Here is a 13,735-nt window from a genome sequence, read left to right as displayed (position 1 = left end):
AAGGAGAAATTTTTCCCTATTTCCCCTCTTAGTTTTTCTGGCTGGCCTAAGAATTAAATTGACATGAGACAGATTAACAGGGGAAAAATAATTAAATGTAATTATGTATGCATATATGGGTATCCATAAGAATATGGGATCCAAGGAAAAATCAGACAGTTGAGGTTTGTGTGCCATCTTGAGCTAAAAGGAAAGGGGGAGTGATGGTTTGGACATCGAATGGGAGGAAAACAATTCACATGGAGATGGAGAAGCATATGTTTGGTAAATAAATATTCGTTGGACCACATTTAACAGTGGAACACAGAAAGAACTTTGATCAAAAGGGCCTTGCTGGGTTCCTTCCTGTTTGTCACACGTAGTACATATTAAAATATAATTATCTATGGTCATAGGTCCTTTCCTGGAGCAGGTCCTCTGTCTAAATTCTTTTAGGTATAGAGGAAAAGCCAAAGGTTCTTCCTGAGATTTTTGTCTCTTAAAATTAACCAACACAAAATAATTGATATTCCCAAAATGGTATATTTGGGAGTGGAAAACTGCTCTCCTTCACCCCCATGGAAGCTTCGCTAATTGACACTAATGGTTTCTCAAGTGAGTAGGTCGTTTCTGCATCACTGCTGAGCTGCCAGAAACAAATCACAACACTGCAGACCTTGAGGAATATTTTGAAGATAACATTATTCATTCATTTCTTCATCAAATTCATACTCTGTCAAATTTTAAAAATTTATCAAGGAATTTATAGTAGGGAATATAGTCATGTAAAAATCAAAGATTTGAGGCGTATTTCTTTAGTGATAGAGCTAACTGTCCCTAAATTCTTAGAACATCTTCCTTAGAAACAGGACTTGTCAAAAGTAGAAAATGAGAGTGGAAGATGCAAGTGGATTCTATTTTCCTAATTGCAAATATTCCTCTCAAAGAAATAACAGCTAAATGAAATACGAGATCCCGAATAAAATTTTGAAAAAGGAAAAAGGAAATTAGTGGTAATGTTAGTAAAATTCAATTCAGGTCTTTAATATTATTGTATCAGTGCTAATTTTCCAATTCTATGATTATGTAAGATATTAACACTGGGGGAAACTAGACGAGGGATATATGGAAACTCTCTCCAGTATTTTCACAACTTTCACATAGCCTAAAATCATTTCAAAATATAACATTTTTTTTTTAAATCCCCCAAGTTGCTCTTTTGTGTTTCTTGCCTCTGAGGTAGAGAAATGGCAGTGAAGGAGTAATCCTATGAACAGCTTCTCTTTTTTTTAACCTGGTGGAAGAAAAACATATTGTCATATTTTTCAAGCATAGCTAAAGCACATGTATTTCAATTCTCTACTAATGATTTCATAAGAGAAAGTTGAAAAAAAAATAACATGTACAGCTTAGTGGTTCTTGTGTAAAAGTACTGAGAACCTTTTCTTTTCAGGGAGAGTAGCCAAAATATTGTTTTTCTGAGGAATTCTTGTAAATATAAATTAGTGACTCTTTCCTCTATCCTCAAATGTTCTCAGTACAGTGACATTTGTGAAAGCTCTTGTCTTTTATGTGTAATGCGTACACTCTGATATTTCCATATTCCCTCTTTGAGTAGTGGAATATCAATATTGCATCAGCAGACAAAACACTGCTAGAATAATTGCTCTTTATACTCCCACCTTTCTATTGCAACTTCTTTTGGTTTCGCCACATGCCTCCCCACACTGGTCTCACTAACCTGATCGCTCATACACTACCAAGAAATCCTGGCAAGAAAGATATCAAATCTCAACTGCTTAGAAGAAAGGCCTTCTATAATTACAAAGAACCCTGTTTTTCAAAATAATAGTAGTCCTTGCAACTGAAGAATGTGCAATGGGGTCCATCGAATCCTAAATTCCTTCCGTCCTTCTGAACTTTGCCTCACACGGTTCACTTCATTCACGTTTCTGTGCTTCACACAGGTTCACATTCAGAATGCAACCCTCGCTGGAGGAGTTGCTGTGGGCACTTGTGCAGACATGAATATTGGCCTGTATGTTTCTATGATCATTGGGAGCACTGCAGGAATGGTCTCTGTGTTTGGATTTAAGTTTCTGACTGTAAGTACGACAATGCTCTAAGTCAAACTTTGCATCTGCACCATCACCTCACATCCCACCAGCACAGAAAAGCTATGAAAACCCTTTTCATAAGCACTTCTCTTTGTTTGGGGGCATCATTTGCCTTCTTGTTAGACATATGACTTGCATTCGTGTCCAGTGATTTCTGCTCTTTCCTGACTTCCGTTGAGTAGCAGGAAAGAATTCGATATCAGTTATTTATAACTTAGTATGAATTGAATGTTAAATATTTGTGCTACTTTCCTCGAGACAGTTCCATTAAAGTTTTTGTTGCTGGTGTTTGTTTTGTATAATTAAAGATCCTGTGCCCTTTTAAGGGCATTTAGGATAAGGTCAGTAAGTAAGAAGGCATAGGACTTGAGATCACTCACCTTCAAATCCATCTGCTAAAGACTGAAATGAGTAGTTTTGCCACCCATGTATTCAGATTCTTTGACTGAAGTGGGTTTTAGATACAAATGGAGAAGTGGACTGTAGGTAGAATTTTTCCTGCATGATCTTTTATTTCAGTTATAGAGTTCTGTAAATCTAACAAAATAATAACCCTTTGTTTTACAATTTTAGCCACTTTTTGCTACTAAACTGATGATCCAAGACACATGCGGTGTTCATAATTTGCATGGTTTGCCTGGTGTGATAGGAGGCCTTGCGGGCATTGCGGCAGTAGCCATGGGAGTGTCTGACAAGTGAGTGAAAGAACCGGTTTTTCCTGGCCCTTCCCCCTGCCACAATCTGATGCTGTTTTTTCTCACCTTGTGAAATCCGGTGATGAGGGAGCTTCTTCTTTAGCAGTCCAAACCGTAGTTCCTAAGTATTGTCCTTATCGTAGTCAAAAATACACATAACTGAGGGAATGAAATGGATTGGAAGATGTGTCTTAACTAACATTAATATTGCGGGGTTTTTTGGTAAATTAACAGTGTTAATTTAAATTCCTCTACCATAGACAACTGTCATCTAGCAGATAGGGCAATTTGATAATCAGAGTCAGATTACAGTAGCCTTACTCTTTTACTTGACCTCACAAAATGGGACATATGAACACACGTGATGCACTGAGCAGTCCTTTCAGTACAATCCATACAAAAGAGAATGAGTTAGCATAACGCGGAAAGCTGATGGATCTGGAGAATCAGAAAAATTGGCAGATGGCTCCAACTTTACTACTAACTAGTTATATAGCCTTTGACAAATCACTCAACTCCTCTGGTTTTGCTTCCTCTTCTGTAAAAGCAGAGTTGTACTATTTATTCTCTAAAATCCTAGCAGAACTAGACTCTTCCCAAAGTGGGCATAGTGTTTATTTAAATGGCCAGAGGAAGAGCAGCTATAATCAAATCCTGGAGAATGGAAGTGGTATCATAAACCATCAGGTGTCACTTTTAAGCAAGGTGATTGAAACAATTTTTTATGAGTGCCATCCGTGCAAAACAGCTACAAAGATCACAGAGTACAAATTACTGAGAAAGTAAATCAGAAGGAAGAAAATATCAATTTTTAAAGACAATTGAAAGCATGAAGAGAAGGTGAATGTGTGTTTGAAAATGTCTCAAGATGGCCACTGGCTAGAGTTGCATAATTGGAAAAGAAAAAACTTCTCTCCAATTTTAAGTTTAAATTTAACTCTGTTGAGACCAGTAATGACAAATATTTGAAAAACTTAATCATATTTCCTACTGAATAGAAAATTTGTTTCTTCCTTTATGTGTATAGCTGACCCATTTTTTCTGCATGTTTCTTTTTTATCCCTTTTGCAAATTTGGGAGGCAACCCTAGAAATATTCACATTTTCTTTCAGTTCTTTCCAGGACCTAACAGAATTTTAAGACCCAACACTAAAGTGTTTTTAATGCAAATCAAGCATGAGAAAATTTTTAAAAAAGTATATATTAAATATCTAACATTACTAGAAATCAAAGAAATGAAAAGGAAAACGAGTAAACAATTTTTTAATTATCAAATTGATAAAGATTAAATAAACAGTAATACCAAATGGTGATTAAAATAAAGAAATGAGGAGATAAATTGACAATTTTCAGTTTGGAAAAGCGCTTAAGTGGCTTATTAACTTTTACTAAAAATCTTACTTCTAGATACACGTCATTTTAGGAAAATTATTGAACAAGGTCACAATGTTTGTAAGAGAATGTATTCTCACAGGTTTATATTTTATAAAATATAAAGCATTGGAAGCAACCTAAATATCCGACCTATGAAACTATAATTACAGTACATTTGTACAGTGTGATACTCTGTAGCAATTAAAATTATGATCCAGATCTACGTTTATTAATATAAAGAACATCAAGATTCAATGGAAACATTAGTTTTATAACATGGTGGAATTTTTATAAAAACATATGTTTTATATTTTACATTTTTATGGGGATAATATTTGAGGGAAATTAAATTTTTTCTCTTTTTTTCTTAATTTGTGGTTTCTAATATTTTTACATTCATCCTATGTTACTTTTATAACTTTTTATATAGTTGAAAATTTTAAATCCTTCAAGTAAAGAGAAAAATAATCTATTTGGTACATTCTTTTCCTTAAATGATGAGGATGAAACACCAACACACTCTTATTTTCCAATTATTTGCTTTTCTGCAGTCACTCATTCAGTCTTTGAGCAACTGTTTATTAACTGCCTGCTAAGAGTGAGGCCCTGTGCTAAGGAGACTCCTACATGCCTAGTGTGTTTGTAACTCATGTAACACCCTTACGCATTTCGATAGCTTATTATTACATTCTTCCATTCCCAAAATTATAAGCTATTTTTTACTCATTTAATTTTAAGGTAACTACTTCTAAGATGACATATAGAGATATACTTTGATATCTTCAATGAGTTTTCTCTACAATATATGTTAAAATGAGCTTTTCTGACCTTACTGATTTTTAAATTTCATTACAATTATTTCTTTTGGGATCGGGTGAGGAGAGATAGAAGCTCATGTTTGTTTTGTGCATTGTTCGGTCCTCCGTGCCTAGAAGGGAAGCTGCTAGGAAGCAAGTACTCAATAAATATTTGTCAAATGAATCAGTTTACAGATCAAAACCTGGTACCACATTTTTAGAAAATACTAAACCTTATCTAAGGAAGATATTTTTATCATTTTGAAGAAAAGAGTGGTTCTAGTTTAAGTGCTCATAAGATCTTTTTAAATATCATTCAAGGGTTTCAAAGAAAATAAATATATGAAATAAAGGAAAAGTGTAACAAATGTTTGGTTGTTGGTATGTAATACTGCATTCTTGCCTGAAGGTGGCAGGCATCCACACCTTCAGGTGAGATTCGTTTGCTGGCTTCTTGCAAAAACAAGATTCTTTTATTTTGGCTTCCTAGATCTACCTGGGCCATGCAAGCAGCAGCACTAGGTTCTTCTATCGGAACTGCAGTTTTTGGAGGGATGTTCACAGGTCAGCATAAAAGTAAACACTCCCTTGTACCTTATGCTCTCAGCATAATTTAATAATCATATTGATTGATAAATTTAAAAATGTTCTGAACTTCTGAGTAATCATATAAACTCTAGGAGATGATTTTATAACAGTAATTACTTTATAGTATTTAACTAATTACTATGCAAGTAGGTTTTCCTGTTAGCATCATAACATGACTTATTTTCTCCCCAACTTCACAGGTTTAATTCTAAAGTTACCCATCTGGGAACAGCCACCTGACCACAACTGCTATGATGATTCTGTTTATTGGGAGGTACTGTACAATGTTCTAAATATGGATATAAATGATGACTCCACTAGTGAAAGTTTTCCTCACCTCAAGCCTAGATGTGTGTGTAGCACCTGTGTGATGACATTGGGTGAGCGATTTATAGAGAGAAATTAAGACAATGTGTCCAGACAGGTCAAATTACAAGTTACACAATTTTCTAAAGCAGACACTAGATGAAGAAAAGACTAACGCAAGTGCCCTTTCACTCCTCTGAGAGTTAAAAAAATGTACTCTTAAAAATAATAGGGATCCTGGGCAGCGGAGTGAGATTTTATACCATATGGAAAAGTAGGAAAAAACTGATGAAACATGGAAGGTTGAAGAATCTCAGTACATAGAGGTGTCTATGAATAACAAAACATCAGCCTCTTATCATCCTCCAGTTTCTACCTCTTTACTTCATTGACATTTTCCCCCCCAAATTATTCCCTGCAAAGGCTAAGATGCTTTGGTATGTTCAACAAGATTTTCAAGGAGAACAGGCTTGGGAAAAAGAGAATATAGTCAGTGTGATTGGGGTAAATATTTTTGTTCTTTTATCTTTCCCCAACTCAAACAATTTTTATTCCTAGTTCTTTCTAAGCTTAGATATTAATTACAGAAAATACCTTTGTTCAGGCCCAGTGGAAAAAAACTATAAAGTGCCCTAACCTTGTTTTCTTTCAAGGCACCTGGTGGAAAGAACATGATAATTATTTATGAATACAGCAGCCAAAGCCAGCTGGAACTTGAAGTCTAAATACCATTCCTCTGCCTCACCTTCCTTTCCTACTATCTAGAATCAAGTCTAAATAAACAAAAGCATCAAAGAAGAATATGGACCAGAATGGAAGACCCTGAGCCCCAAATGTCCAACGTAAAAATATTCTAACATAATCTGGTGCTGTCTCTTGATATTCACTGTTTGTTTAGTTGAAGAAATATGACTCATAAAACGGATGGGCAAATGAATCCTATTTAGCACTCCCAGACTACTCTTGCCAGTGTGAATACTTTCTGTAAATTCATGTATTTCTGCCTGCCCCCACCCTAGTGGAGGTAGATTTACAAAGAAGTGAATATTTTCTAATCATATCGGTTTCTTAAATGTAGGTATTATGTCTTCAGTCTCAAGATTATGAAACTGAAGTCAGTGAAACAATATTGTATGTAAAAAACTATATAAGAAATATGAAAAATGCATGTATATGAAGTAATAATATGAGTGTATTTGGTAGTGCTTTCTTGATTTAAAAAATGGTCAAATTAGTAATGTTATGCCTTTGCTCAAATATTATTATGCTTAATTTCTTTTGTATGTTTACTATTTGTAACAAGAGTTCAAACTCTGCCTGACCAAAGTCTATTTACATAAAATTTCAGTGGATTAAATGTCATTATAAAATAAAGCATTAGTCTTTGGTAGTTAGAATTCATTTTAGTAACAGGCACATATGCACACAAACACACACATACACACACCCCTCATATTTAGTCCATATCAATCCAAATAGATTGTTACTTACTATATATTTACTATAAAACATCAAGTTAATGTTTCATGCTATATTAAAGTATTAAACAACTGAGTTTTAGAAAAGGTAAATGACATGTCACATAAAACTGTATCTAGGGAAGTCAAATAATTTTCTTCTCTCAAGAAGCTTTTTAGATTTTTCTTTTATTTTCTGGAGTCCTGGAATCTTGCCAAGATATGCCAAAGTATTAACTAGGAAATCAGCCTTGCCATACATAATTGACAGAATTTCAGTTCTTGAATGCTAGAATTTAAAAATTATAACAGTAAATTATTTAATATTTTATTTCTCAGGATAAATAGTATAATTTATTTATAGATCCTAAATATTTTACTAAATATATGACTCCTTTCAAATGTACATCAGTTTCTCTTTTACATGGGTTTTTTGAAATATGCTCACTTGTAAAGCCCAGTGTACTCTCCCTTGATGAGCATCATAAAGAATCATCTTCACTACCAGCATGTCCTGAGACCCCCTCATTCTGTGCTCACCATAAGGCAAATTTAGAGAGTCTTGAGTACATGCAGATATTTTTTAAAAGCCTGTAATTTTGATGTGTTAAGGAACTAGGTTGTGATGGTCATCAACCTCCGATTTGTGAATACTCTCTCCTGCCCTCGTGTAATACAATTCTTATAAATAGTAAAAAGCTTACTTTTTAAAAAAATTCTAAGTTAGTGGTCTTTATTCACAATAGTATACGTCCTTTTAAAAATCTTTCTTGCTTGAAATTTAGTGAAGCATTTTAACCTGAAGATTTGAGTCTGCTTCTACTCAGCTAAACTTTCCTCTACTGTTTAATAACTTCTTAATCTCCTCATTTCCTCAGTTTTCTTCTTTGAGCACCCCTGCTATTCACACAGAAAGTCGACTGGATCTGTTTTCTTAATCTATTCTTTCTCTTCTTTATTTCATTTGTTTTCACAGAGATTCTGTTTCTCCTATTTGTTTATCGATTTGTTTGTTTGTTGTGAATTATGGTCCATATTTATAGATCCAGCAAAGTTGTGTTTTTTGTGTATGTGTGCATGCACACATGTGTGTTGTGCTTGAATCTCCTTAATTGTTTGTATGATTTTGTATATTGAGGATCAGGGTGCTTCTTTTGTTCAAATTTAAGGTCAAAGTCTAGCCCAGCTTTGTCAACACTTAAATAACATTATTTAGACCCTGCCCCCCCCCCCAAAAAAGGTTAAGATGTCAAATAATAATATTTATATTAACTAGCTAATTTTTAAGATCTACTTAGATCAATTTTAGGAAGTTTTTGTTATTCTTTGTTCTTATCTAAATCTGAAAGGTTGGCCTATAATTAATAACTGCAATTTCAGACAGTTTTATGAAAGCTGAGATATTTTTATGCTTCCCCAGCCATCTTTTCTATCATCTTTAACTGTTTATTATACAAGATAAGAGAACTATGCTGACCTAAGGGAGGACTTTGCCAATAGCTCTATTTTGTTAGAAGCCATTTATTTTGTGTTCTCTTGATTCTCTTCACTTTGGGTGCTGGGACACCTTAGGTAGGTGGTGTCTATTTATTGGTGGTGGCAGTGGAGGAGCGTTAGGTTCCAGCTGCTGAGGTATCTTGGGTGCCAACAATCTTGAGAATGAGGGAGACACAGTAATTTCTGATAAAATGGGTCAGTGATTTGCCCAATGCCAAGATATGATTCTTGTAGATTGATGCTTGAAGAAGCTTCCCTGTTCAGTCTTTTCAGCAGGCAAAGATTGATATTCTTCTAGAATCAGGGCCAGGAGGGACTCACTGCATCTGCCCAGTCCTCCCAAAGTTCCTAGGGGAAAAGAGAAACCTGCTGTCATCTGAGAAACCCTCAATCAGGAAAATATATCACCATTTCCCAGGAATTCACAAATCTCTGCAAACCAGTATTACCCAGACACTTGCCCCTGGGTCTCTATCAACTGCCTCCAATCTCTCCTCCAATACAGAGGACAGAAGTTCTCTATCAGCTTTGTTTTTCCTCCCAGAAGCAAAAGGCTTCACATCCCCCAGGCCCAGCCACTACTTAGCTCAGGACAGGTACCATAGTTTGATAAGAGTTGTAGGATGAGGTTGGGAAGGATACATTCAAGCTCACATCACCTCCATTTAAACAAGGCATAAAGATGTCATTCCATGTACTTTACACCTTGTTAATGTTACATTTTCCTTTTGAAGATGAAAAAAGTAAGTTTCTTACGAGCTGATACTTCTCATTTTTTTTCTTTGTAACCCTCACATTTGAACAGAGTATGTGCTTAAAGGATGTTTGTTCAGTGGATGAGTGGATATAAATTGAATGAACAAAAAAATTAGCTTCAAAGAAGGAAAAGTATTTTTCTGATTTATTCTATTACTTGTTTATTTAGTAATTTATTATGTACATGCTAGGTACTAGACTCTGTAAATAGAGTCATATTAAATAAAATCCTTGACCTCAAATGTATGTATATATGTTTATAGCTCAGCCAAAAGTATAGTTAGTGGATCAATGATAGACTAAAGTATGTTATAGATAAGAGGAGAGGAAAATCTAAATATAATTCATCCACTGAAGGAAAACTTGCCAGAAAAAAAAAAAAAGTATGTAAGGAAAGCATACAGCTAGGCAGAAGGCAGAGACTGAGTTAAGTCTCAACTCTACCGAAAATAAAGCCAACACTCTTTCTCCTGGAGACCACATTACTCATGTAATGAAAGATCAGAAGTCTGTTCAATTAATACTTTCTTCTTTTTGAAGACATAAGTTACTTGTGTGTGTGTGTGTGTGTGTGTGTTTATGTGAATGTGGGTCGGTGGGATAGGTCAGTTGAGAAGAGTAGCAAGGGGGGAAAAGTTGGTTAATAAAACCATGAACTGTCACATCTCTCCACTGTGTACTTTATTTCCTAAAATCACCAACCTCTATCCATGTCCACCCCAAGACCTAGGTGCTGGCCTTTTTAGCAGTACAAAATCCAGTCTTTTCCAACTATTGACCTTGGCTTTTATCCTGGCTTTATTTTGAAATCTCGTTGAAAATCTCTCAGTAGAGTCGCTATCCCAGATTTACCCAACCTAAATCAGCAGCTATGGTCGTCTCCAAGCAATGCACCCTGGCCTTGTTAACCAGACACTTCTGAGAATTAATTTGACAATAAGTATAGATCCTGAAGGTCCTCTTTGAACAAAGTCCTTCTCTTTTCGTTTGGTGCCCATTAGTGTACCAGGTCTTGAATTTAATTCCTGCTTAGTTTTTTACTGTTTAAGTGTCTTTAGGAAAAAATGCTTTATATCTTTGAGTTTCTTCACTCACCTATAAAAAGAGATAATACTTACTTTGAAAAGTTATTTTGAGGATAAAGGCTAACATTTTAGACATTTAGGATTACTTAAGAAAAGTCAGAATTAAATTCTCTTAATATTCCTTTAAAATTTTAAGTTATTTATATTAACTAGAGGCCTTTTCCATAAATTATCCAGTTTAACCTTACAATGGACCTTTGAGTTAGACATTATCACTGAAGAAGTTGAGATTCTGATTAAAGAATTTATATTAATTCAAGGGTTCTTAAATGACAGAGGTGGGATTCAAGCTTAGATCTTTTGACCTCAAATTTTGTTTTTTAACAACCAACTCCAAATGCTTTTTCTATAAACTAAGTCATAGAAGCACAGAAAAATAAATCTCTATTGGTAGAATTTCAGATATTATTGAAAAGATTAATAGAGAGATATCAGCATTATGCAACCAGCAGCCTACTTCAGACTTGATCGAGTTTCTTCAGACCTAGAGAAAAAGATGAGCATTCTGTCACTATTGACTGAGCGATGAGTATTGTGGGAATATTTTGACCCTTAAAGTATAGAATTGATATGTGATATATTTCTCCTAAGATCCATAACTCATTTACATCAATAAAAAATATCAAAATACCAAAATATCGGTCCTTCACATTTTTGTCCATTTACTGATTTCCATATGTGAATCAGATAAAATGACAAATGGAGTAAAAGTTGTTTTCCTGGTCACAAAGGAATATCTGTAAATAACTTGAAAACAATCCATTTGAAAAATATCCTTTTTATACAAGGTATGGTTTCAATGAACAGAATAATCCTGTCCCCCCAAAAAACAAATAAATCTGAAAGAGTACATTACCTGTTCTCAGGGTCAAGTTTTATATTTCTGGTTTAAAGCAATGTACTAGGAAAAGGGCTATATTTTGCTTAATGTATGAGAGTTTTTCAGCACAATGTCCAACACACAAGCAATAAGTGCTAAAGCCAAGAGTCTCAGTTTCCCTTTTGTTTCTGCCTTTCAGTAGTTAAAGCTCTAATCTACTCCAGAAAGTTTGTTTGGATATGCAGGTCAATTGGTTTAAAAAGAAAATTATTCTAAACTAGCCTAGTTGATATTTTTTTCATCAACAAATGTGTTTTTTCTGTGTATTTTATTGTTATACCCCTGAAATTACACCTATTAAACCAAGGCCAAATGTCCTTAGCAAATATTTAGTTTGCTTAATACCTCTTTAAAATAACTAGAACTTCTGTGAGGTTTTGTGTGTGTGTGTGTGTGTGAGAGAGAGAGAGAGTTTTTAAAATAATTTTATTTGAAAACGATCTCAAATTTTTAGAAAAAAAAATACACTACAAAGAACTTTTTTTCCTGAACCATTTTAAGTTTCAGACCTCATTATTCCTGAATACTTTGGTGTATATTTCCTATATAAAAAAATATATTTTCTCAATCAGAATACAACCATAAAAATCGGGAAATTAGCATTGTTAAATTATGACCATTGTCTTTGTCAGCTCAAGCTTCAATTAAAAAATATCATACACTGGTTGGCTTAAGCAACAGAAATTTATTTCTCACAATTCTGGAAAGTTCAAGGTCAAGGAGCTGATTTGTTTCCAGGTGAGTGCTCTCTTCCTGGCTTATAGATGATTGCCTTCTCTCCGTGCCCTTACATGGCCTTTCCTTAATGTGTGTGCATAGAGAGAGAGTATACTCTTCCTCTTTTTATAAGGACACCAGTTCTATGAGATTAGGACCCTACCTTATGACCTCATTTAACCTTAATTACCTCCTAAACACTCTGTCTCCAAATATAGTCACATTGGAAGTTAGGGCTTCATCATATGAACTGAAGTATGGTGGAAGGGTGGCAACAACAATTCAGTCCATAACAACTATCAAATCGTGACTCCATTCAAATTTCAGCAAATATCCCCATAATGTTCTTCATAGCAAAAAGATTCAGTTCAGAATCACATTTTGTATTTAGTTGTCATTTTTCTCTAGTCCTTCAGTCTGTAACAGTTCCTCAGCCTCTCTTTGACTTTCAAGATCTTGACGCTTTTGAACATTATAGGCCAGTTATTTTTCAGAATATCTCCAATTTTGGTTTGCTCTATGTTTCCTAATGATTAGATTCAGATTATACAACTTAAAACAGCAATACGGCAAAAGTGAACCTATGTGCTTTTCATTGCATCCTACAGAATGGAACTTGTTTTCAAACTTATTTTATGATTGATGATTGCTTGCTTTGGTCATTGATGAAAGCTGTGCCTGTTTCTTGTTCTTACTTTTGTAATTATCATTGTTTTGTGAGAAAATGATGTAAAATATCCCATCCCTCCCCAATTGTTTAATTTTTTCATTTACTAATTTATCAGTAGAGACTCATAACTTCTTATTTTCATAGTTTATAATATGTTACAATCATTATTCATTGTAATGATAAAATTTTCAGGAATTTGGCCAGTGGGAAACTACTCAGGCTGGTTTCTATGCCCTTCTCATGTGTGCTTATCTTATATTTTCCCTGTTTCAGCTCTAGAATGAGCTGTTTCTCTAAATCCTGATTCTTTTTGGCGGTATTTAGGTTCTGAGATCTGAAAGCTAAATATGCTCATTGCTATTGGGATTTTGCCTCACCAAGGCCCTCTCAGTGGCTGGAAATAGGAAATATAAATGTGTGTGAATGTCTGCATTTGTATCTATAATTATTTTAATATGTATTTCTATAAAAATGAATTCTATTTTGACACTTGTTTTAGAATATGAATTTGTGCCAATGCAACTGACATATTTAGAAACAATTTAAGCATAGCAAAAAGTTGGTGTTTGCTGAAGCATGATTTCATTTGCAAGAAACATGAACACATAAAATTGCATTCAGTTGAACCATGCCTTGTACACAAAACACACACATGCACAAACACACTTCCAGTATCTACCATTTACTTTAGTTCATCAAGTGCTATGAGTCACATCCATCTCACGTGGTATTACAACTTTCTGTCTGATTACAAATAACTCCTCTTCCATCAGTTAACAGTAACACAGAAGCTACAATTCTTCTAATACCTCCTTCC

General features: G+C 34.4%; 1 protein-coding gene across 4 annotated transcripts in view; it reads left to right on the top strand.

Moving 5' to 3' along the window:
* The window catches only part of RHAG (Rh associated glycoprotein), a 29,720-nt gene extending 17,725 nt beyond the window's left edge, over positions 1 to 11,995 (top strand). Inside the window, exons 6-10 of one of the 4 annotated variants that reach the window (XM_016137663.2) lie at positions 1,947 to 2,084; positions 2,670 to 2,791; positions 5,453 to 5,526; positions 5,751 to 5,824; positions 6,510 to 11,990. In XM_016137663.2, coding sequence (XP_015993149.2) covers positions 1,947 to 2,084; positions 2,670 to 2,791; positions 5,453 to 5,526; positions 5,751 to 5,824; positions 6,510 to 6,581 — 480 coding nt within the window. In that variant the 3' untranslated portion in view covers positions 6,582 to 11,990. Of the gene's footprint in view, positions 1 to 1,946; positions 2,085 to 2,669; positions 2,792 to 5,452; positions 5,527 to 5,750 lie in introns of all 4 variants that reach the window. The other 3 variants (XM_016137655.2, XM_016137672.2, XM_036218669.1) reach the window with 3 other exon arrangements.
* Positions 11,996 to 13,735: the final 1,740 nt, after the last annotated feature.

The sequence above is a fragment of the Rousettus aegyptiacus genome, unplaced genomic scaffold, assembly GCF_014176215.1.
Source record: "Rousettus aegyptiacus isolate mRouAeg1 unplaced genomic scaffold, mRouAeg1.p scaffold_m13_p_1, whole genome shotgun sequence".
In the NCBI taxonomy this organism is placed as follows: Eukaryota; Metazoa; Chordata; class Mammalia; order Chiroptera; family Pteropodidae; genus Rousettus; species Rousettus aegyptiacus.
Note: the sequence above shows the minus strand (reverse complement) of the source record. Positions and strands in the feature narration are given on the sequence as shown.